The sequence below is a fragment of the Falco punctatus genome, assembly GCF_963210335.1.
Source record: "Falco punctatus genome assembly, chromosome: 10".
Classification (NCBI taxonomy): Eukaryota; Metazoa; Chordata; class Aves; order Falconiformes; family Falconidae; genus Falco; species Falco punctatus.
Window position 1 is genome coordinate 10841722 of NC_137590.1, and position 23231 is coordinate 10864952.

Consider the following 23231-nt stretch of genomic DNA (forward strand, 5'->3'; position numbering starts at 1 on the left):
GCAGTTACTTCTAAAAAATATTTCTCTTTTAAACGGAAAATAAACTTTACATTCAAGGTTTTGCTTGGTTTTGTTTTTTTTTTAAAAAAAGACCTTACATTGCCCCCATACCTTCTCCAATGTTTCTCACTAGTGAGATCTTCCAGCAAACTGAATCCAGAAGGCAGACACATACGTGGCAAACAGTGGTACACATGGATAATGTGGTCTTCAGGTGTTCACCCAATAACTGAGCCATTAGAGATGCTAATTCTGGGGTTTTCCTGTGGGAGACACTGGGAGTAATGAGAATTCACTATCTGCAGATTAAGCCTTTAATGCTTTCTGTTGAGTATCTAAAAGCTGAATCTCTAAATGAGAAGATACTTGAAAAATAATCTTAGCCCCAGTTTGCACGTACTCCAGTTATTTCATTGCACCAAATAGTATGTGTGTTTTATATAGGGGCTTGAGGCTTAGTGTGTGTTTGTGATATGCTTTGAGATCCTCTGATGGGAGGTGTTACCTAAATACAAGTAATTTGATGCTTAAGTGTCTAGAATTCCCAGTGGACATCTGCACTCGAGCCCTGCTGCCATCACAAATGAAAAACATTTGGAATCCTTAATGTGATTTTTAATGGACATATGTTCATAACACAGTGCCACCGATTTGGCATATTTAGTGTCTTCTCAAGAGAAGCCCACAGTTTGTATAGCAAGATTGTGGGAGGTTAGGATTGCAGTGTGAGAAAATTTGCACAACACCTGCCTGACTATAATTTAATTGGCAGAAACTAATGCTCTGGGTTTGGGAATTTTTCCCTCCACTCAAAACTGAAGAGACACTAGGACTAATCCTGCTATCTTACACTGTCAATTTTAAGCTTGTATTCTGACTTTACTTGCATTACAATGTGATAGTTTTCTGGTCCACTCTTTTTTTCTGGCAACTTATTGCTGGTTTACTCTCAGTTGTTATTTCTAAGTATGACTTATCTGGCCAGCAAGGACTCAGTGGTTTTATACTTAAAGGAAAAATGGGTCTGCTTAGTATTACTGAAGATTATGCCTCATTTTATTTGTAATGAGGTACTTCATAATATGTTTTAAAAGGAAAACAGCTAGCCAAAATATTTCCAATCAGCTCCACCAGCAGCACAGTACATGGACCCCAAAGACAAACACCACCACTGTCGTTATTGAATTGTCTCTGGTTTTACCTTTGCTTACAGCAGAGCCCCATCCGAAGCAGTCTTTAGCACCTCTTATCCTACTAGATTTTTGTTTTCCTTTTCAGGAATGTTTGGCTTTGCAGTGCATCAAGGACAGCCCCTCTTACTTCACTGTTTTCTTCCCTTCACGTTTACAAACCATAATAAAACGCTTTGCAGGAGAGATAGAGGGTACAGTCCCAGGGGAAGCATTCCTGCAGTGAGATTCAGCTTTGCAGACTTGTGGGGTAGGAAGGCAAGAGGCAATCCTGATCTGTGCTGCTCTGCCAGTTCTGGCATCTCAGGGCTTGCAAGTCACTGTTGGCTGCCTTGGAGAAAGCCTAGCTGGAAACATCTCACTGTACTAACATGAGCCGGGGGTGGGTTATGAGCATCCTTTATCTGGGATGCTCACATCAATTTTGTGGCTTTAAAGAACTCCCTGAAACTTAGCTGGGATTCCAGATTTTCTGTTAGGCAAATGTTTTACATGCACAGTCAAAGCCCCATCAATATAAAATAAAAAAAGACAGGTTGATATGAAAACATTGCCTCAAACCAGGCACCAGATGCTTTGCTGGGACTAGGTATAGCAGAGCGAGATTAAATGGCAACGGGGTTATTTTCTACAGTTTTATTTGACTGAAATACTTCAGTCTTCACACACCCAGACTGCACGGACAAATGAAGACCAGCCTTTCTTTATGGTCATGATGGTCTAAAACGGATTAGGGGAAGGTAAAGAGCTGAAAGACAGACAGGTCAGCAGGAATCATTAGAGGCAAGACTGAGGTCTGTCTTGGGAAGTGTCTGAGGTCACTCTCTAACCCTCAGAATTCTAAGAATAGTAGTGGCTGTTGGTATCATATACTGCCACAGCAGATACAGATATGTACACATGTCTGTATACGTACATATGCAGACAGTGCACTTCACACATATAACAGAGTGTACAGGTACATTCCTGAGCAGTTTTGTGCCTTTTCTTTGAGTACCGATTCAAACATGGGTGAATATTTTATGGCCCTCATAGGACTCCCAGTAAAATAAAACAACATTTGAAGGAGGGGGTTAATTACCGAGACACACTTGCTGATCTGCCTCTTCTGAGCTTGTAGCAACAGAAAATAACTGTTCAGTTTGCAAGATCCTAAAGCAAGCCATAAGCAAAAACTTTCTCTCCTACACTGAAGGAAACCCAACGTTTAGATTTACATTGCTTGTTTTTTTTTTAGAGTTGCACAGACTAAAATAAGGCCTCCAGGCAGGCGTATATGAGTATATAGTGGTTATTCAGGCCTGTCAGTGCTCACTGGTGAACTTTATCCCTGGATCAGGCAATGTTCCGAAGGTGAGTAAACACACCTTGGACGAGCCTCCACTTCACAGCCAACTAGCAAGCATCTGTCTACAAAATGCAGGCAAATGTGCTTAGCCTGGATGACCTCTGTGTTCCCAGTTCCAGATACTCTTTGTACTCAACCTTTCCCACACACTGAAAAGTTGTGACGTTTTAGGTTTCAAAGCCAAACTGGATCAAAGTTTGGTTAAACTGCTAAATTTTGTAACCACTTCAAAACAGCAAACCTGGGGGCTAAGAATCACTGCTTTCAGCATTCATTAATCAAACCTGTTAAATGATTACCTTGTCAGGGCTGCATTGTTGAAAACTCTGTATGATGACAGTGTCAGTGGCACTGTCCCAAGACACATCCAGTGCTGACGTAAAGGACAAGCCTCTCTGGCCTCACCTAGTGGGATGGACACTACCACGAAGAATATTTAAGGAAGAAGGATGCTTCCTTGAAAAGCACTGATCGCAAAGACACTCCAAAGGAAGTGAAACGGGATCAACTGAAAACTACCGCAAAATCCTCTCTGACATCCAACTCAATCTTATAAAGACAGTAAGTAGAATGGCCTCTATTTTTTCCAGCTTGAAATTACCGCTGATCCAAGTTCTCTATATTGATTTTAAACCAGAAGTACATGATTAAGTCTATTACAGATTCTACCTTTGCATTATACATTGTTAGAAAGGCTTGTTGACACTGGGTAGAATGTCATAGTATGCTAACGCACCCAATATATTTGATTTTAGATTGTGATCAGTATTTCAAAGCCATCAACAAGATCCACTACAGGTTCAGTAATGCCCCCTCAGTTGAAAGCAGAGGTAAACGTCATGCCCAAGGTTGTCCAGGGAGATTTGCAGAGCCTGCCTCCAGAAGCAAGGGATTTCATTGAAAGTAATGCCAAGCTGTGCCAGCCTGAGAGCATTCATATCTGCGATGGCTCAGAAGAAGAAAACAAAAAAATTCTGGATATCATGGTAGAACAAGGCATGGTCAAGAAGCTGAGCAAGTACGAAAACTGGTGAGTAGCCTGAAAGAAGCCAAGTATCATCTCAGAATTGCAATATGCATTTTCTGCCCTGTTTGTTTTTAAAACTGCTTATAAACCTTTAATATTTGCTTTCCATGAACATTTTGGCACTGTAGCTTACATAGGTGAAATGCTGAGGAAAAGCAAACTTTTTCTTCTAAAAATTAACTTAAAGCATGTTATTCAATTGGACTATCAACTGTACATTGTCTCTATTGATTAGTTACATCAGGGAACTGAAATAATGTCATGAGACTTATGTAACTAATCATTAGCAATGGCTAAATATTATTTAGAAAATACATCCTTTGAAGAATTCTACTATTTTAGTCAATTAGTTTATTCATCAAATACTTTTTTGTGGCATTCAAATAGCTCTGTGGGTGTTCAAATATTATTCAGTACAAGCATTATTCATATCGTGCCGATGAGCTTTGACTGTAATGTATTCAGCAAATACTTTTTTCAAATATTTCATCATCTCTCCCAGCTAATCCAACATGAAAGGAGAATATTAACAACAAGTACATACTCAGGAATTACGTGCCGACCAAGAGATCTTTATGGAAGAAATCTGCAAAGACTTTTGAATAACTAAGTGCAGGAATTTGGCAATCTGTTTGCAGACTATTTGGGAGAGAAAAGGGCAAGATTCACCAGATAAATTATTCATTGTTAATTATATGCTTAGCTGTAGCGATGATGGTTATGACAGCCCAACTAGAACATTTTTATACTTGTGCAAAATTTCTATGCACAGAGGTGAAAACGTAAAACAATCCTCTCTATTGTAAATAGATGGTAAAAATTCTTTAGAGGGGAAAAAGAATCCCCTTTAATAGGCTTCCCTTTTTATGATCATGCTTATACTCAGTATTCCTTTTGCAGTGCCTCTAACTTAAAGGACTATGCCAATCCACTAAGCTGGATTCTGATCCCACAGGCACTTATACCAACACTTACAGTACTTGCTTGGCACCCACTTCGCTTGAGGCATCATTTTGTGGTCCCTATGCAAAACAACTTCACACTGATGAGAATGAGAATTAAATGAGATTAACTTTTCCCTGGAAGTTAGCAACAGAAAATAAGACTGAGATAAGAGCCAGAGAAGTATTAACATGTAACCAGAATTTCCTAGGCCTTACAGTTTTTTATTCATAAGGGAAAGTCTTGAAACAATTCATATGAGAAGATGTATCTGACTGATTTTTGAGATTGTCTGTTACATTGGCTCTGTCACCATAGTTTTGGCCTTACAAAGCATTGAACCCTTTCATGCTAAGCAAGTCCCACAAAAGGGTAAAAAGTGCTATATTGATTATTAAGGTCTAATTTCCTGATTTTTGGTGAAATGCAGCTGGCTGGCTCTCACTGATCCAAGAGATGTGGCAAGAATTGAGAGCAGAACTGTTATCATCACTCAAGAACAGAGAGATACCACCCCAATCCCTAAAATTGGAACTAGCCAGCTGGGCTGCTGGATGTCTGAAGAAGATTTTGAGAAAGCTTTCAATACCAGGTTCCCAGGCTGCATGCAAGGTGGGCAAGAAAAGGACTCTTGACATTGAACTTCCAGGATTTCACAGACACTAATACTAGTTACTGTAATCTTTAAAGAAAGATTTTAGCTGAAGGTTTAGGTTTATACTCCTGAATTAGTCACTTTGTTGGTTTCATCCAGATTTTTACCATAGACCCAAACGCAAGGATAGTCCTCAGTCTCTTTCCAGCATTCTTCTCTTCATAAAGAGGGGCAAAGCAAGGTAGGAAAATTTGCGTGACTTTTTTCAGGAAGTCATGTAGCAGATAAGTGAGGTGAGAATGGAGGACCCCCATCCCCAGCAATAATTCCAGGTTCAGTGATTTACACCAACAGATAACCTAGCCACCACACACCGTTACAACTGACTAGACAATTTGTCTGAATAGCTGCTTTCAGTATTTAAGATAAAACTTCTTGCTACACAATTAGACAAACAGAAAGCTACAGATCTTTAAACGTCATCAGAAACACCCACAAGACAAACAGCTTTTTATTAACCTCCATGTTAATAAAGATTTCAAAAGTTCCTTGTTTTGCTCTGTCACATCTTGCTACTCCCTGTTTTCCAGGACGTACAATGTATGTCATCCCCTTCAGCATGGGGCCTATTGGGTCTCCTTTGTCCAAGATTGGGATTGAGCTGACAGATTCACCGTATGTAGTGGCCAGCATGAGGATCATGACACGGATGGGAACAGCTGCTTTGAAAGCCCTGAGCAATGGGGAGTTTGTAAAATGCCTTCACTCGGTTGGATGTCCTCTACCACTCAAAGGTAAGAGACATTAAAAATTCTCACCCTGGGAATTCCCAGAGGCATGTTTCAGAGCAGACTGTGTTCTCAGCACATGGGAGACACTCACCATAGAAGGCCAAGGTGGTTCGTGTAACAGGACTAGGTTCAGAACTTAATTAAAGGAATCAAAGCTCAATGAGAGTTTCATGGAAAGGAGATTATTATCCCTAGTACTTACCAGGGGATTTCCTTTGAAGCATCTGGTATGGGTTGCCATCAGAGGCTCAGTGCTGATGAAACAGTGTGATCCAGCATGGAAATTGCTGCATTCATGAGTACAACATTCTGTTCTGCAGAACCATTAATCAACAACTGGCCATGCAACCCGGAGTTAACGCTGATTGCTCATCTCCCAGATCGCAGAGAGATCATTTCATTTGGCAGTGGTTATGGAGGAAACTCCTTACTGGGGAAAAAATGCTTTGCACTCAGAATTGCCAGCAGAATCGCCAAAGAGGAGGGCTGGCTAGCTGAGCACATGCTGGTAAGAGCTATTAAATCATGTGTGTTTGAACAGCCATTAAGCCTTAAGTCAGCTCAACATAAATACATCACATCTTGCTGTTAATGAAATTAGTCTCATATGGATAGTCCTGTAACATTAGATCTGAATTTATCACGTCAGGCTTATGAGATATCGGAAACTGCCTGCAAGGTTAAATATCAAACATTTTAAAATAATACCTGTAAAATCAGAAACCAGGAAAGGTTTGGAACTGCTGACACTGACTACTTGTAGGCAGACCCATGTATTTGAGCACAGTCTAATCAACATCACTGGGCATCCACATTGCCCCTACAAGTTTAATAGCAAAAAATTGATGTAAATTTTGAAAAATGTCTTTCATATTATAAAGAGGTCTATGCACTCAAAAATCTGAAAATACTAGATTTTCTAAATGAGTTCTACTTTGTACCCTTCCTGCCTTTACCTTCTGCTGTCATTTAAACATTCTACTACCATAAAATACTACTGAAAAAAAATAATTTCTAAGTGTCTAAAAGAACAGTCTCAGAAGAAATATCATCTATGGATCCTGAGAAGTGCAGAAGTATCCATACATGAAATGCTTTCACTTCAATCTAGTTATGCAGCCAAAAAAATATTGCCTGGTTTTCTTCTAGTCTCAGCTATATACAGTCTACTTTCATTAGCAATAAATAAATAAATAAATGTTTGAGTTACATACTTACCTGACTTTTTTTAAAAACGTAAGAACTATTCTAAGGGCAAGAAGAGTAGACTTTTTGATTAGTAAAGTACAGTTTGGGTTATTTCTCAACTGTATTATGTGGTGCCTCTTCTGTAGGAACAAATTTGCATAATTAAATATTTTATCATTACCACTTGCTGGGAGACAATCTTCAAAATAAGAACTGCAAGAAAAAAGACCATGTTTAACAGTTGCATTAATTTTTCAATAGATCCTGGGCATTACCAATCCAGAAGGTAAAAAGAAGTACTTTGCTGCAGCATTCCCTAGTGCGTGTGGAAAAACTAACTTGGCCATGATGAATCCAAGCCTGCCAGGATGGAAGATTGAGTGTGTAGGGGATGATATTGCCTGGATGAAGTTTGATGAACAAGGTATAGAAATGAAATTGGATTGTTTTACAGTCCAGTATAGGTTGCTTTTAGGTGCAGCAAGACATGCTACAAAATTCTGGGTAGAATTAAACCAGTTTGGTTTACTTATATTTTGTCATTTAACTTCCAGGCAACTTAATGGCAATCAATCCAGAAAATGGCTTTTTTGGTGTTGCCCCTGGAACCTCAGTCAAAACAAACCCCAATGCTATTAAAACCATATTCAAGAACACCATCTTTACCAATGTAGCAGAAACCAGTGATGGAGGTGTCTATTGGGAAGGCATTGATGAGATACTACCACCAGGAATAACACTGACTTCGTGGAAGAACAAGGATTGGACTCCAGATAATGGTAATCTGGTTCACACCACAGTCTCTCGGCTTTCTCTGCTGAATTCAAGTTAATTCTGCCATTATGACCTTTTTCTTGTATTCTGCACAGGAGAACCTTGTGCTCATCCCAATTCACGATTCTGCACTCCAGCCAGCCAGTGCCCCATCATTGACCCTGCATGGGAATCACCCCAAGGCGTGCCCATTGAAGGGATAATATTTGGAGGCCGCAGACCTGCTGGTAAGAGACGCAGCAGCCACATATCAAGGGTGAAGTGCTGACCGCAGAAGGGTTGGAACACAACTGGGCATAGACACAAGTTTTGCTTTCACAGCTGCAAAAGCAAGGAAATAGCCGTGTTAGTCTAACTTTTCCATGTTAGCCTTTGACACACATGCTTAACAGCCACTGATATTTCAAAGTCTGAACTGTTGGATGTTAACAAAACCCCAGGACCCACTAACCTGGGTAATACATAGACACATAGCAAACTGCTATACTTATCTCTATGTGCTTGCAGTTTAACTAGTTCAGATAAGAGGCGATTAGAGAAATGAACCAGTTGTTGACAGTTTACAGAAAAGGAAGTAAAATAAATTGATCCATTAAAGGTCACCTAAAGCTGGAAAAGAAAGAGATGTAATGCTAGGTCTGAGTCTAATATCATGACCACAGGACTAGACTATTTCAAGTCAAATCTGCTGGGGATTTGAAGTCCCAGATATCTCCTACTGAGGAACTCAACATGGATTTGTTCAGTAATCAGTAGCCAGTTTTGAAAACATTAATATAAACTTCTTTGCTGTAAGAGGATAGGAAATGAACTGATTAAAAAAACAGGAAAAATTAGAATACATTTTACAGTAACATGCATTTGGCACTATCTCAGGTAACAAAACTTGTTATAAAAATGTTTCTGGACCTCTAATTACTGATCTTTACAGGTGTGCCTCTTGTATATGAGGCCTTTAACTGGCAGCATGGAGTATTTATAGGAGCAGCTATGAGATCTGAAGCAACTGCAGCTGCTGAGCACAAAGGTAAATCAAAATTTAATCTGCCTACCTGTATTAAAAGCAATCCTCTGTGGAGTGCCTGCTCTGTCCTCCCTCCCTGCTCTTTCACATTTCAGTCTTGGCAGCTAATTTTGCAACCTATGCATTTTCACAATAGAAAATATTTGTACTGGAATTAAAAGCCAAATTCTCTATAAAAGTCAAATTAAGCAAAATAATCCCCTAGGTGGCAAGCATACAGAACAGGATGCAGGCATGGGGTTGCCAAAAGCCTTGATATGGAGTTCTCATTACAGTCTGTGATAAACAAACTTAAATTTTCTTTTCTGTTAGAGCTCAACAAAAATATGGGAATGATTACATCCAGCTCTTAAGGATCTTCATTTAAGCTACTTGACCTGAGATTTAAGAAGTCTAGTTTCCACTGATTCCAAAAAATATTTTGTCCTTTTTTTTGTACATCAAGGATAATGCATGGGTTGTTTTTTAAAGCTCTTTGGTTCAGATACAGAAGAGCAGCTAAGGAACTATGGGTACTAAGTTCTGGGAGGATCTGAATCTTTGTGCTTTAGAATAAATGTACAATCTATTACCTTATCCATTTGTGTTTTGAACAGGCAAAATCATTATGCACGATCCATTTGCCATGAGACCTTTCTTAGGGTACAACTTTGGCAAATACTTAGCCCACTGGCTCAACATGGCACATCGTCCAGCTGCAAAACTACCAAGAATCTTTCATGTTAACTGGTTTCGGAAAGACAGCCAAGGGAAATTCCTGTGGCCTGGCTATGGAGAGAATTCCCGTGTGCTGGAGTGGATGTTCAACAGAATTGAAGGGAAAGCCTCAGCCAAACCAACTGCAATAGGTTACATCCCTGCTGAAACTGCTTTGAACTTGAAGGGTTTAGAAGATGTCAACTTGACTGAGCTGTTTGATATCTCCAAAGAGTTCTGGGAAAAGGAGGTAGAAGAAATCAAACAATACTTTGAAGTGCAAGTTAATGCTGACCTTCCTTATGAAATAGAAAGGGAAATGCTTGCCTTAGAGATGAGGATAAAACAGTTGTAGCTGATCAAAACCACAATTATTTATCAATCTACATATACTAAGACAGGACAAGCCCATTTTACCAAATCACTACTGGAAGCATAACAGCACACTGATAGGCAGGGGTTTATAATGAAAGCAGGTCTTAGTTTAGTTAGAATATAGTTATGGGCATTCTAGAAATAACTCCAGACCTGATGATTTATAACTACATCAGTACTTGTGAATAGGTGAGCAGCTGTGGGAACGTATGTGCACATGGTCTTCAAACCCTGATCTGTCACTTACATGCATATATAGCTGTGATGTAAATTATTTGCCTAGTTCTGCATATACAATACAAACCAATTCAGCCTTCAAGGTGTAGCACACTGTTTCCATCATTCAAACCTCTAGCATCTCAGGCTCCACAGGAAAGAAGAAAATGAGATGCTGTATATATATTACCTAAACATATTTCATGGCTTAAATATTTTTTAGAAAAATGAAGTCGTAACTTTTATCAGAGTGAAAGATGACTTTGTATTACTAATGCGTATTTAAGATATTGCTATTATATGACTCATGTTCCTGTGATTTCCAGATGTTTTGAATGGCTTGTTCTTTAAACTATTGAAATAAATGTTTATACAAAATCTGACCTAATTTCCAGTATTCTTACTGTTTATAAACTATATGCATAAAATTTGAGTCTCCTGTCAATAACACAGCACAGGAAGAATTTAACATGTGGAAGTTAGATGTTGACTAGCATTGATCTGCTACTCCTAAGCCAACTAGTTTAAGCCCTATACTGTCTTTGCAACTTCTATTCAAGCCAAAGGAATGATCCAGAATTTACAATACCATCTGCGAGCAGTCATCCAGCTAGTGATGTGCTCTCCATAACTGGGTATTGTTAGTTACTTCAGGCATTTATAAAATAAACTAAACTCTAGGAAAGCCCCATATTAGGACCTTGCTCATTTGCAAAAGTCATAGGTTTTGTCTCTTGTTCCACAGTTCCTTGGCTTTTGCCAGAATAACTAGTGGAGCTGTTGAAGTAAAGGCAGTTTGGGAAGAGTTTTCTGGATTTGTTGAGATGCCTAATGCCTTAGAGCTCAATGAAAACAAGGGCAGGAGCCTGTGTTGGCTTCCTTGTTAATCTGAGACACTAAAACCATCCCATGTTCTCTCAATTAAAAGTGTCCTTTACATGCTTCCAACTGGAAGGTATCCTGCTTTTTCACTTTAGATGCTTGATCTCCCAAAATATATTGCAAATATTTGCTTAGCAAAAAGAAAATCACTTACATTGTGTAATAAGCCTTTTTATAGATCCCATGTCTTTGCAAAACAAACAGTACCAGGGCTGGTCAACAGATGCCCTTCCAAGTTTGCTAGGAGAGGTCACATAGCCTGAAAAGCCTCTACCTCCTGACTCCATGTTTAGGACTTAACACAAACATAATCAACTCTGAAGTGAATAATACAGCATTAGTTGATACATCACATAAAAAAACCAGACAATAGAAAGCTGTGACAAAAGCAGAGGAGAGCAGTGCAGCCTCTGCAGAGATGATCATCAGTTTACCTCCTTGCTGGTCAAAAACCACATCTGCACAGATGCAGGTCTCCTATAGGACCATTATTAACCTGTGTACTCGAGTGGGGTCCAAATTAAATTAAAAACAAGGTGGAAGGCAGTAAAGGAGTCAGAGGAAGTGAGCCAAGAGACTAGTATATGCACTCCTCAGATTCAAGGACTATTATCATGTGTATAAAATAAAGCTGTTTGTAAACTATTTCTATAAATAGTTGATGAAAGGCATGGGCCATTCCTAAACTGATATGACAATAATGGACTTGGTATTTGAATAAGTCTAAGGAAGAACAAAGAGATTAAAGAAAATCCAGCATACTAGTATTGGAGAGTTATGGCCAGTTACAGTCTCAGAATTTTTTAGTGGCCTCATGAGAGGATCCCAGTGCCAAGCAGTACAAACATGTTCCAAGCACATTTTGAAATGCTGCCTAGGAGATGTACAGAAGCTTGGGGCTTTCCAGGGCTCTCCGAGTAGCTCCAGTATGCTGTTCTGCCTTCTCAAACAAAGCCAGGCTCAATATTCTGAATATCACAAAAGAAACAATTTGTACTTCCATGCTAGAAGACCCTGCGCCAAATGCCCAAGCCCAGCAGGCATATGGACATGGGAGAACCAAGGGACCCTTGTCCCATAAAATGCTGCTCAATGAGGAGATAGGCACCACTACTGTGGGGCAACGCAACTGTGATCTTAGCGCACACACCCAACCAGCGAGATGGCTGTTGTAAGGTGCTAACTGCCTTGAGCACACCTTACCCCAGCCCAGAACACTAGATTTTATATTCTGACGAACCCTTGCTTTCTCCTCCTCGCCCCGAGAGGCTGGCAGCCTTTCCTTCCCCTGACCACCACTGCCCTCGGGGCTCTACTTCGGGTATTCTTTCCATGTAACATAACGCAACTCATGGAAAGTGGCTATCACGAGCACTTCTGGCAAAAATACTTAAACCATTTGCGGTTCTCCCACTCCACACATTTTAACCACGTGCGCCTTTTCAAACATTGCTCAGAGACCGATGGGCACGCAAATAATTCCGGAAACTACAGAAAATGGAGGAAAAATACTGCTGTACTGTTAAGGCGGAGAACAAGAAAATAACTTTTTGCATGAGTCACTCAACAGCTCCTTTGTATGTAAATATATCCGCAAACCATCAGCATCTATGGGGAGTACAATTTACATTTTGAATGATCAAAATGTTTAGTATTGGCAGAGAAAATGTTTAAAAAGAGAGAAGGTGGTGGTTTAAAATTTAGAAACTTAGTCAACCGTGCCAGATTATGATCTCAACTTCTCTCCCTCCAACAAATACTATGCTCCATAAAAACAAAATGAATTAGAACAAAATGCTTTTAAATTGAAATTTGGAAGTTCCCCTGATTTTCAAAAGAAAGAGGGGAAAGCAACAAATGCAATAAATTTCAACAAATTAGTAGAGGAATATAAAGCTTGGCTTATTAAACGTGATTCAGAGGAGGGAAGCACAGGGAAGACTAACACATGAAGTGCACGGAGCCATAACATTTGCAACAGCTGTGTTTTGAAATGCACTTGGTATTCTGGGAAGTGAGAAACAAAATACTTGTTAAAACCCTCGTGGATGTACCGGTGGATGAAGACAGACAAAATCAAAATCACGGTTTAACTATTAATGCTATTGAAGATACGGTCTCTGATACCGCGTTTGTGCCACGATTCGCTAAACAAGACAACACAGTGATGGATGCACCATGTCCGGGGGAGGCTGTGCTCGACTCCCTTAAAGTTAGCACAGTCCCTCTAAGTGACCTTTATCTACTTGGGCTGAAAGTCTGGCTTCAGTGCCAAGTCCTCCTATTAGCAGAGATAAAGCCATAGAGCCCAGGCACAGACCTTAGTCCAATCTTTGCACAGTTTGAGGAAGCCTCCAAGCCTGATGCCATACTTTTGACTCATTTCTAATGTTTCAAGGTCAAATTTAGACTGTATTTTGTCTTGTTCCTTCAAATCCCTTTCTCAGATGTCAGCCTCAGTAGTAATTAGCTTGAGTATATAAGATATTCACACACCTGTATTCTGTCAACATGATGAAGGTTAAACCAAATAAATAAATAAAACTACAAAGCAACATCCAGCTTGCTGCAGAACTTTTATTGCAAAAAGGTGAAACCCAACTTCAGATCTCTCACAGTTGTGTGACGATAGGGCTATTTTCAGGGAAAGAAGTAAAATTCAGAGAAATGGCATTTGTGCTCTGGGAAATAACTGTTTTCCAAAAACCTTGGCTACCATAGTAACATGATTTATTCCATACTTGCTGCAGTATAGTCAATTAGCTCCCTAACTGAAAGACAATTATCGTAACTAGATATTTACCTGGTTGGAAGACTACTGAAATGCTGCTTATGAATGGCAAAGCAGAGCACTCTAAATTCCAAGTTAGTAATCCTTGCTGTTGATCATGGAGGACATCTCCAGCAGCGGTTTAACCTCAGCGATGCAAAAGGGCACATTTGTCAAATGGGTGCTGGCAAACGCCAGTCACCAAGATTCCAAAACACATCCTGCCACATCTGTGAATCTGTATACAAAACAGCTAGATGGAAAAAAAAGAAAAAAGCAAGCCATTGTATGCCTTTACTGCATTTTACAGCCATCACGGATATAACTTTTGGTTGCAAAATTTTAACAGAGAAGGATTTTGTGAGCAAATTGCGGAAATCCACATATGTTAATACGCAAAATTCAGGCTGTATCCGATTCTTGCAAACACAAACATCATTATGGTGCCTTTGTTGCAAAAGACTGCAGAAGACCTCTGAGCTGAACCTACCCAGCACGAAGGACTTCTTGCCTTTGCTACCATCAGTGACATTGGTCACCTTGCAATTAATTTCGCTCCTCTTTATATTAGCAACATTGGACTTGCTGTGGCTTTTGTCCAGTGTGTGACCAGATGAAGGTTCTGAGATTATCTGACTTCAGCTTTCGTTCAAGCTGATAAGCTGCTAGCAGAACTTTTTCTAACACACATCTCAGAAAAGTTCTTTGTGTCTTTGAAAATTTCAGATACTGGCCCATTGGAAAAGAAAAAAAAAAACATCTGTTTTCATCCTCCCAAAGGAATATCTCAAAGTTTTTGTGCCATTTCTGTGCAGCCTCAAGGTTTTTATTCAGCTAAAAAATATCCATTTGTAAAACTGCTGTCGTTTGGGGAGGGGTGTTGGGGTTTCAGGGGTTTAGGATTTTTTTTTCTCCTGTTTTTGTTGTGGGGGTGGTGGGGCATTGGTGGTTGTTCGTTTTGTAAACCAAGCTACTAGTCTGTTCTTTTTCTTGTAAAGCATCACAGTGCTCGTTGAGATGGGAACAGTCCCTCCCAGAAATTTGATCCTGACAAACGGCTATTCTCCAGTACAAACCAATTTCACCCTCCATGGGAAATAGCTTCTAGGCTCACAGTTAACAGATCTTACCCCTGCTCTGTATAGTTCTGGGGGCTTTAACAGTCTGAAGTCTTCCCCATCACCTCATCAGTGAAATCCTAGGAAGGCCCTGCCACCATGCTGAAGGGCTGGCACAGCAACAGCACGTGTACACAAACGCTATCTCAGCTATAAATGCAAAGAGCACAACAAAACCTCCTTTTATTCACCAGAAACCATCACTATATTTATCTGTGTCTTCCTGAATGGATCAGAAACTTCCTATGGCATTCTGGAGCTCCAGATCCTGAGAACAGCTATGAATAGCAGCTTTAAATTTAACCAAGGTTGGAAAGAGTGAAACCTAAATGCTACAAGATGATGCCAGTTCAGCTGGCTCGGAAGCCAACAGATCCTTGCTTGCAAGTGACATGGAGATAAATTCCAGCCCACAGGGCAAACAACATCACCATCAGTATCCAGTAACACTGCAGAAGTGGTATGACTTTGCATGACTTAGGCACCGCTAAGCCTAGAGCAGTACAACTCTCCCAGGAGTTATTCTGGCTGGCAAAAGCCAGAAGCGTGTTGAGATCCAAGTGAACCTTCTGGAGGTGACAGTGCATTGTACTCTCATTGAGCAGTTTGACTCCTATGTTCCTTTTCCTATAGCTCGTTCAAGTGTGACCAGGTTAAGGTGTGTCTGAACTTTTGTTCCACCTCAGTCACTGAGTAGCAAGTTCACGAAGAGCCACATGGCAGTGGAGCTGGATGGCAGAGCTCCCGCTGGCTTCAGCGGTGACAAGATGAATCTGCGGGTTCTTTGCTGAGGTTTGTTTTTGTACATTTGATCTGGTTTTGCCTTTCAGTTAGGAATGCTACCAACAGTTCTTGAAGCTCCAGAGATAGCCAGTAGGGGGAAAAAAAAGCTTCTATAAATTTAACTTGGACAGCAGTTGGGAGAGGGGAGGGGAGGCTGTCCGAGAACTGTGGGTTGACTGGTGGTCTTAAAGTAAAAAAGCTACAATACCCTTCTGAGACTTGTAAGTAGAAGCAGGCCTCCAGATTCTGTGGAGTTTATTTGGTCTTTATTCTAATAAGACAGAAATCTGGCTCCATTTCATCCTAGTTATCTACACTCAGGCACCCCTCCACCCTTGCAGATTAGTAGTGATAATGCATCTGGTACCTGCCCCAGCAATAACAGATCTATGTGGAGAAGATTACAATAAATTGTTTGGACTTCTGCCCAGTCCTAGAAGTCCCACCAACCATTTCCAAAAGTCCCATCATTTTTTATGGCTTGTCTCTCAAGAAGGCTGCTGAAAGCTACATGAAGGAGAGACTTTAAAAAGATTTTTGCAGACATTTATTTCTGGCCAAATTATGATTGCTTGGAGGAAAAAGAAGCCACCATACAAATCTTGTTAGAGACTTCAGCAGGAACTCACAAACCCATGCAGAACTGAGATAAGCTAAAAAAAGCAATAGCATCCAGGAAGGAAAGACAGACCAGCCAGCCAAATACAACTCTAATTCCAACCCGTGACAGACCCCTGGGGCAGCTCCAAAGCCACTTAGCACAAGCATGGAGCTGGGCCAGGAGGAGATGCTGGCACCAGAAGAGCAGCTCTAGCAGGTCCAGACTGCAATTTGGTGAGTTGCTGATGGGGACAGACCCAGACAGGCTTGTTACCCCCCGTACTGTGAATGCACAGCACCCCACCTCCGAAACCCTCCAAGTCAGATAGCTCCAGGGACACTGTGATCCCTGAGCTCCCTGTACAGCAGAGCATGCACCGTGTGCGTGCATAGGAAAACGGAGTAACAGCACATCTGTTAACAACACAAAAACATGCTGGCAATGCTCGGTGCGGCTTGGCAGAGGAACTATATCAACTGTCTGCAGTCCAAGGTCTAAAGGCCAATCTGCCTTCAGAGACGCCTGCAACTTCAAGGAACTGTGTCCTGGAGTGAAATTGGTGCCTCTGCAGCACATGGCCTGCACTCGGTCCCTGACACATGCCAAGTGAGCGCTGTACCCGCTTTGTGCCACACAGGAGGTGAATTACCCAGGGGAGCTAGGAGAGAAAAAAAGCATGCAAAGCATCTTGAGACACTAAAGGCTAATCCTTGTGCCTCTCAGACTCCCCCAGCAGACCTCACCAGAGGGACTGCTCTGCCAGCACAGGCAGAGTATGTGGGACACCAGCACAGGACTACCAGGTGCAGGAACTGGAAGGTGTTTTTGCAGAGATATGGTGCCTAGAGCCGCCAGGAAGCTGACTGTACCGATTAGTCTTGTGCAGGACTGCTGACAGCTGTCTGGCCTGGGGGTCCCCAAGCAGTGCTGTAAGAGAAAGGTAAAGGAGGGGGGCTGATACTCAGGCACCAGACTGTTTCTAACAACGACAGCTAGAAAACTCGCCACAGACTGTGTCACACTACTGCAGTATCTCCAAACAAGCATCTCTCTCCCATATAGCTATACCCTTAGGAACCAGAAGCTGGAAGCTGCTTCTGTTCCCGTTGCTGGAGAGCAGCTCCCAACCTCCCGGTCCAGGTGAATGTGTTTGCTGGATGCTGTCCCTGCTGCAGATGCAGCGGGAAGCCCAGGGAAGGCATCTGTTCCCAAGAAATTTATGTTGGTGCTGGTTTTTTTGAACCATGAATTTTAACAGAAACCATGTTGCACCTTAAATGTCACTGCTAGGCAGAAGGAAAGTCATGAATCTTCAGCAATCATCCCAACATTATGATCTCAAACAGAAAATGAATATACATTGGAAGAAACACTACAGCTGTGACTGCCTCGGTGAAGCCATTAACAAACACAGTGTAACACATCGAAGCGCAGTCAGCCCTGTCTGGGGGGTGCTGGGTCTTTCTCCCATCCTTCTCTCCCCATCCTTCTGCTTATTGTTTGCTTCATTGTTAATCCCACCCAATTTAAAAATAGGAAATTGATTTCTTATGTATCCATTACAAACCAAATCATTTCTTTATTACAGCAAGGATCATATTTCATAAGCAAGTCATGGAAAATTAAAACCATGCCTGTTGCTTTGATGAAATAATGGAGAGAAACACTGGAGGGGAAGGCACAGACAGCTGGGGGCTGTCATGCAACCAGTGGTGCAAGTTAACTCTTTGTAGGCATCCAAGGCTCACACAGCTGCCAGTTTTCCTCCCCAGAACTTCTGGATATAGTGCTAAGTACTCCCTGATCACTAAACCTCAAAAGCATCTAAGCGAATGAACGCAGCCCCTCCGAACAAAGCAGGTCAGTGATTTTGGTGGCTGGAGGTTCTGTTGTTATCAGAAGGTTTGTAGCCTGCCTGTGTGCAGAACTAGACACCTCTCAATATTAACACTACTGAAATTAGGTGACTGACAGCAGACACAACACAGGGACACATATTACCAAAGTCCTTGTAGCATAAATATTTCCAGACTATATTTCCTTGGACATATTAGACTATTGTGCTTTGCTGCCAGGTAGTGGGATTTACACTGAAGGGGAACCACACTTGCCTGGAGAGATGCTGAGTGTACATTGCATGCAGGTTATGTCAGCCCAGCAGGCGCCCCAGCCAGATCAACAACTAGTTAGCAGTGTACTGTGACTGGGGGTAGATTATAAATTAAAACAAAATCCATTGTGTGTACTGCTGAGGATTTATGGACTGCTCTATGAACCTCCCTGTGGAGCAGACAGGACACAGATCCTCTGAAAAGTAATCCAGATAAATCCTGCAGCTCGCAGGACATTGCAACATCCAACTCAAAGTTCATTGACTACTTCATTAACATGCCGATCTCTAGGAATTACAGCCAAACAAAATCTCTTCGACTTCCCTATCAGAAGCAAAAAGATCAGCTAGTTATCATGGCGTGGAACATTTTTATAATGTACTATCTATAGATGTATCCATATAAAAACACCATGTCTGAGGACAAAGAATAAGCAAAGCTATTGCAACAGACCACAAGCAGAGACTCTACGAGAGTGAAGGGTAGGTAGCAGAAGAAATCATTTCAGAGCAGTAATCCACGTCTAGCCTGTTCATGTCTCTGAGCACACCCATTTGAGCAAGAAACTATTTGCCTTCTATATGCCTTGCTTCTGACAGAAACCTATCTCTTCTTCAGGGTAAGAGTCTCCCATTTCAAAAAAAGCACCCATGTTACAGTATCTTGCAAGTCTGCGTTACTCTCAAAGTCTGCCATGGCTCAGGGACTTACTTTTCTTCTTTCTGGAAGTTAGGGCCAGAGAGATTATCCTACTAAAGTAATCCTTATGCTAGTTAAGAGGACTGCAAGCACAGCCACCTTAGCTAATCCTTCCCCTGCTCGGGGAGGAGGCCAGCCAGCAAGCAGCAGGCATTTGCCAGTTCACTGCAAAAAGCTTCCTAACAAGCGAGCCAAAGAAAGTCCTCTTAAAACTCTTTATGGTCCTTCTGCACTGGTGATTCTCAGAATGGGAAAACAAGTTTTGTAACTCAGTGGGAGTGAAGGAAACTGGCTCCTTCCAGGAACATCCTGCATCATCTCGCCAGCCCCCACCTCCAAAGGGCTTGTGTAAAGCTGTGTCACTGGGAGAGCTGCTATGTTGAACCAACTTATTTATGCAATAAAAAGCCCAAGAAACAGTCCACGGAAACCACTGCAAGTTAGCACCAGGCAGCTCCAAGGTCAGCTAAAATGGCCAAAGCTCTCAGCCTCTGTAAAGTTCTCCTAGATAAGAGGGGTTTCAATTCCCTGTTAGGGGAGGTGGTTTACGTTGTTTCTGGTCTGCCATGTTGCTCCCTCATCCAGCTCTGCCAGAAACTTAGTCCTCTGTAGCTTCTATCAGCATTTTAATGATTATCAAATGCATTACAGAATTCTTTTCAAGAAGTTTCTTCTTTGGAAAATATCCTCCTAACAAGTTCTAACAAGTATTTATTTTGATGATAGACTTGATAAGACAGTCAACCAAAAAATTCAGAAACATAGAAACATTCATTCACACTTGCACAACAGAGCCAACTCACCACGCTAATATTTTAATGGAACCACTGGATGTTTTCATTAGCTACGTTTGCCAGTATGACAGCAACAATAACTCCCAGACAGCAGTAGAGACAAGACACAGTAATTAGGTCAAACCTTCGGGATAGAGCTGTCATCACTAAACGTAAATGTAAGTTACCCTTCCACTGCCCATGCTCTGTAAGATGTGCTATTGCACTGGGCTGCCAAAGCAGAATAAAGAACTGGAAGGAACGAGGGTCATTCTGTCTTCTCTGTTCTTCACAATTACCCCGTGTTTAATTGATCTCGATTAATTATTTAAGGTAAACGGACCTTTCCTGACCTAATGGCAACATGTAAACTGATTAACTTTACAAAGCCAGCAAAGTGATCTGCACAGAGAGATCAGCTCTTGTAATGCATTATTTAGGCCAAGTTATTCTGCGTCACCACCAACGATGTGCTGCCAAACACAAGGCAGTGATCACAAAGGCGCGAGGCAGTTACCCTTGGGGTGAGGGTTAGACTCCCCCATCCCCTTAGCACCAGTGGAAAGGGTGAGGGAAGAGAAATATGAGGAAGAGGAGTAGGAGAGACTGTCTTGTGCTACATAGTAGCATGTGGTGCCTCTGGGGGCTGCGTCCATATGGGTTTGGGGGAAGGAAGGAAAAGGCGACAACCACTTGCAGGGCGGGATGAGGGCTGGGAGCACGCATGGAGCTTGAGGGAGACACAGAGCAGTGATGAGGAACGAGGTGCTGTCAAAGGCAGGTTTGAGCAGCCCAGTGGGACCAGCCTGCAGTTCAGCAAGCAGAGCCAGATGCTGCTGCCAGCACTGCCCAACCCTGAGAAGCAAATGCAAACTGGCCCTTTGTCTGGCTCTGTTTTGGCAGTCCTGTCACGATCTCCCATGTGTAACATCGCTAGGGGTTACAGGGCAAAAAAGTTTATTTTGTGCAGATAATGCTTATCTTTGCTAGAAATCAAACCTAGATAAAAGCTTTCCAAGAGATCTTGCTTGGATCTGGGTCTGAGCTATGCAGTGGGAGCAGCAGTGCCCTATCCAGGCTGATAAGCAATGTGGTAAAATTGATTCCTGGAGTAACTTAGGCATATCAGAAGAAAGTGATTTGTTTAGATATCTACAGTATTCCCCATCTCTCCTGGGCAATCACTAAGGCAGGTACACAGATAAATGAGAAGAAAACACTCCTCACTGCTCTGGCTTCAGGGGAGAAGGAGATAAGGCTGATAAGGCAGTAAGTGAAATTCTCCTCCAGACTCCTATGCAAATACATACTTGGGCAAAGGCTGCTCAGCTACAGCAGAAATACTGCTTTGGTGGTTTGAAATAACAGCACCCCAGGCACAAACAGGACAATAACCTCCCATCTCCATCAAAAGCTCCTTGTCCAGAGAACTTATGGTCAAAACAGGCAAGACAGAGCAGCTGGGAGGACAAAGAGGCACCGAGAGACCCCCTTGGAGGCACAGGGACGGGTGGGAGACCCAGCAGGAGGCGGATCTTTAGGCACAATCCAATGCCACCACCTCTGTGTGAGGGTGAGGATGCTGTTGGCTTACAAAATACAGAGGCAAAACAGATGCAGGCACCAGAAACCACCAGTGAGGTCCCCATCACTGCAGGCTGAAGGAGACAACACCCATCAGCACTGTCCCATGCTACTGCCACCAGCCAGGACAAGAAGTTCAGGAGACAGGAGCATCAACAACCCACAGGATGGACTAACCCCCATCAGCTGTGCACAGAATCCCAAAATCCTTCAATCAGTGAGAACTTTCTTAATGATCTGGCCATGCCACCAGAGGCTTGAAACCACCTCCCTCCTTTCTAAACAAAGATTCATGAATTCTTATGAGCCATATTACAAAAATTTGATAGAGGCTTTCTGCCAAATTGCTGAGACTTCAGGGGAAGTCTTCATCCCCCCCACCCCCAGTTTCTTTCACATCCCAGCAATTCCTCCCCTGTATTTATTTCTACTCTGTTTTCTACCTCTGGGACCTGAGCAAACCATCAAACCTGGATTAAATGTGCCACAAAAGAATTCAAGCCTTGACATGGCCTAAATATTGGTTTCCAATGAAACAAAACAAAAGGCTAGGATGAAATAACTATTTCAGCAGCTTGTGCAGCCATGTAAATAGATGTTGCCAAGGGAGACTGAAGAGAGATAAGACTCCGCCACCCTTCTGGAGCTCACAGAGGAAGCGTTCAGATCCAAACCCCATTTCCCAGCAGTGTTCACCACTCTGGCTTCAGCTGAAATGGTGGATAAGTCATATTTTAAAAGATTATTTTTTTTTTTAAAAAATCATGCTTCCCAGCTGGGCACCAGGAAGGCATTTCCTCTCAGGGCAGGTTTCATTTCCAAGCCATAGGACATCTGCAGTCTCCTGCCATGAAGAAGGGACTGAGCAGACCACAGGACTGACCTAGGCCAGCAGCAAGAACAAGAGCACACAGCGTTTGTTTTCATTGAAAAATATGTATTTCTTTGGAAAAAAAAAAAAAGGTATATCTTTCACTGGCAACCCCCAGACCTACCAGGCTGCCTCACTCCAGCTACTCCAAAGCTGGAAACCAGGCAGAGGGAGCTAGCAAGGCTGGAAGAGCAGAGCCCCATGTCCTGCAGTGCTGGGAACATGCTGAGGGGCCACGGGCTGCACCTGGGGGTGTCCAGGTTGACCATCAAGATAGTTTCTCCTGGAGGGTTGTTGCAATGCAGTGGGGCTGAGGAGTCTCTGTCCTTGGATGTTTCTAGAGCAAGACACAACTGACCCAAATCAGCCCTGGCAACAGCTCAGAGACCACACTAGAGTCCTCTTGAGATCCCCCTCACCCAACACTTCCACGAACATGAAGTGCAAAAGGAGGTGAATACAAGACCAACACACAAATACAGCCAACAGGTACAGAAAAGAGGCAGCTCTAAAATAAGTGGATTTATCCCTGTGTGTTAATTAACACAACCTGATAAAGCCTAGCTACGCTTTTGTTTTAATTAAGAGAAGGGGACACTGGGCAGCTCCCCCATCAGCTTCTCTATCCCAGGGACACCCACAGCAGGCAAAAACACTCAGGAATGCAGCTCCAGCTCACCTGCTGGCGTAACATGTTTGTTCTCCAACGTGTTAGATTCCTGCTTGCAGCCGGCTGGATTGACTGTACTTTGGCCCAGGAACATTTCACCTGCATGTATGAACCCGGCGCTACAGCCACCAGGGTAAACATTGTATTTTCAGAGGGCAACGCACACACCACTAAGTAAACCGATGGACAGACCAACTTTATTT

The 23231-nt window shown here is 42.2% G+C and overlaps 1 protein-coding gene across 2 annotated transcripts; it reads left to right on the top strand.

The window, feature by feature from the left end:
• The first annotated feature begins 229 nt into the window (after positions 1–229).
• PCK1 (phosphoenolpyruvate carboxykinase 1) lies at positions 230–21644 on the top strand. 2 transcript variants are annotated; one of them, XM_080403934.1, is made up of 10 exons: positions 230–3099; positions 3294–3568; positions 4938–5119; positions 5693–5896; positions 6214–6401; positions 7343–7505; positions 7636–7860; positions 7951–8082; positions 8787–8882; positions 9476–21644. In XM_080403934.1, the coding sequence occupies exons 2-10, from the start codon at positions 3345–3347 to the stop codon at positions 9928–9930; spliced, it is 1869 nt and encodes a 622-aa protein (XP_080260060.1). In that variant the 5' UTR covers positions 230–3099; positions 3294–3344; the 3' UTR covers positions 9931–21644. The 2 variants fall into 2 exon arrangements, with proteins under 2 accessions (XP_080260060.1, XP_080260059.1); XM_080403933.1 differs by having other exon boundaries at positions 230–3568.
• Positions 21645–23231: the final 1587 nt, after the last annotated feature.

Bases quoted from the DNA above. Each gene is read 5' to 3' on its own strand.
- PCK1 (XM_080403933.1), top strand. From the start codon at position 3,345: ATGCCCCCTCAGTTGAAAGCAGAGGTAAACGTCATGCCCAAGGTTGTC. The intron at 6,402-7,342 runs GTAAGAGCTATT...ATTTTTCAATAG, and splicing joins GGCTAGCTGAGCACATGCTG to ATCCTGGGCATTACCAATCC. The intron at 8,883-9,475 runs GTAAATCAAAAT...TGTTTTGAACAG, and splicing joins TGCAGCTGCTGAGCACAAAG to GCAAAATCATTATGCACGAT.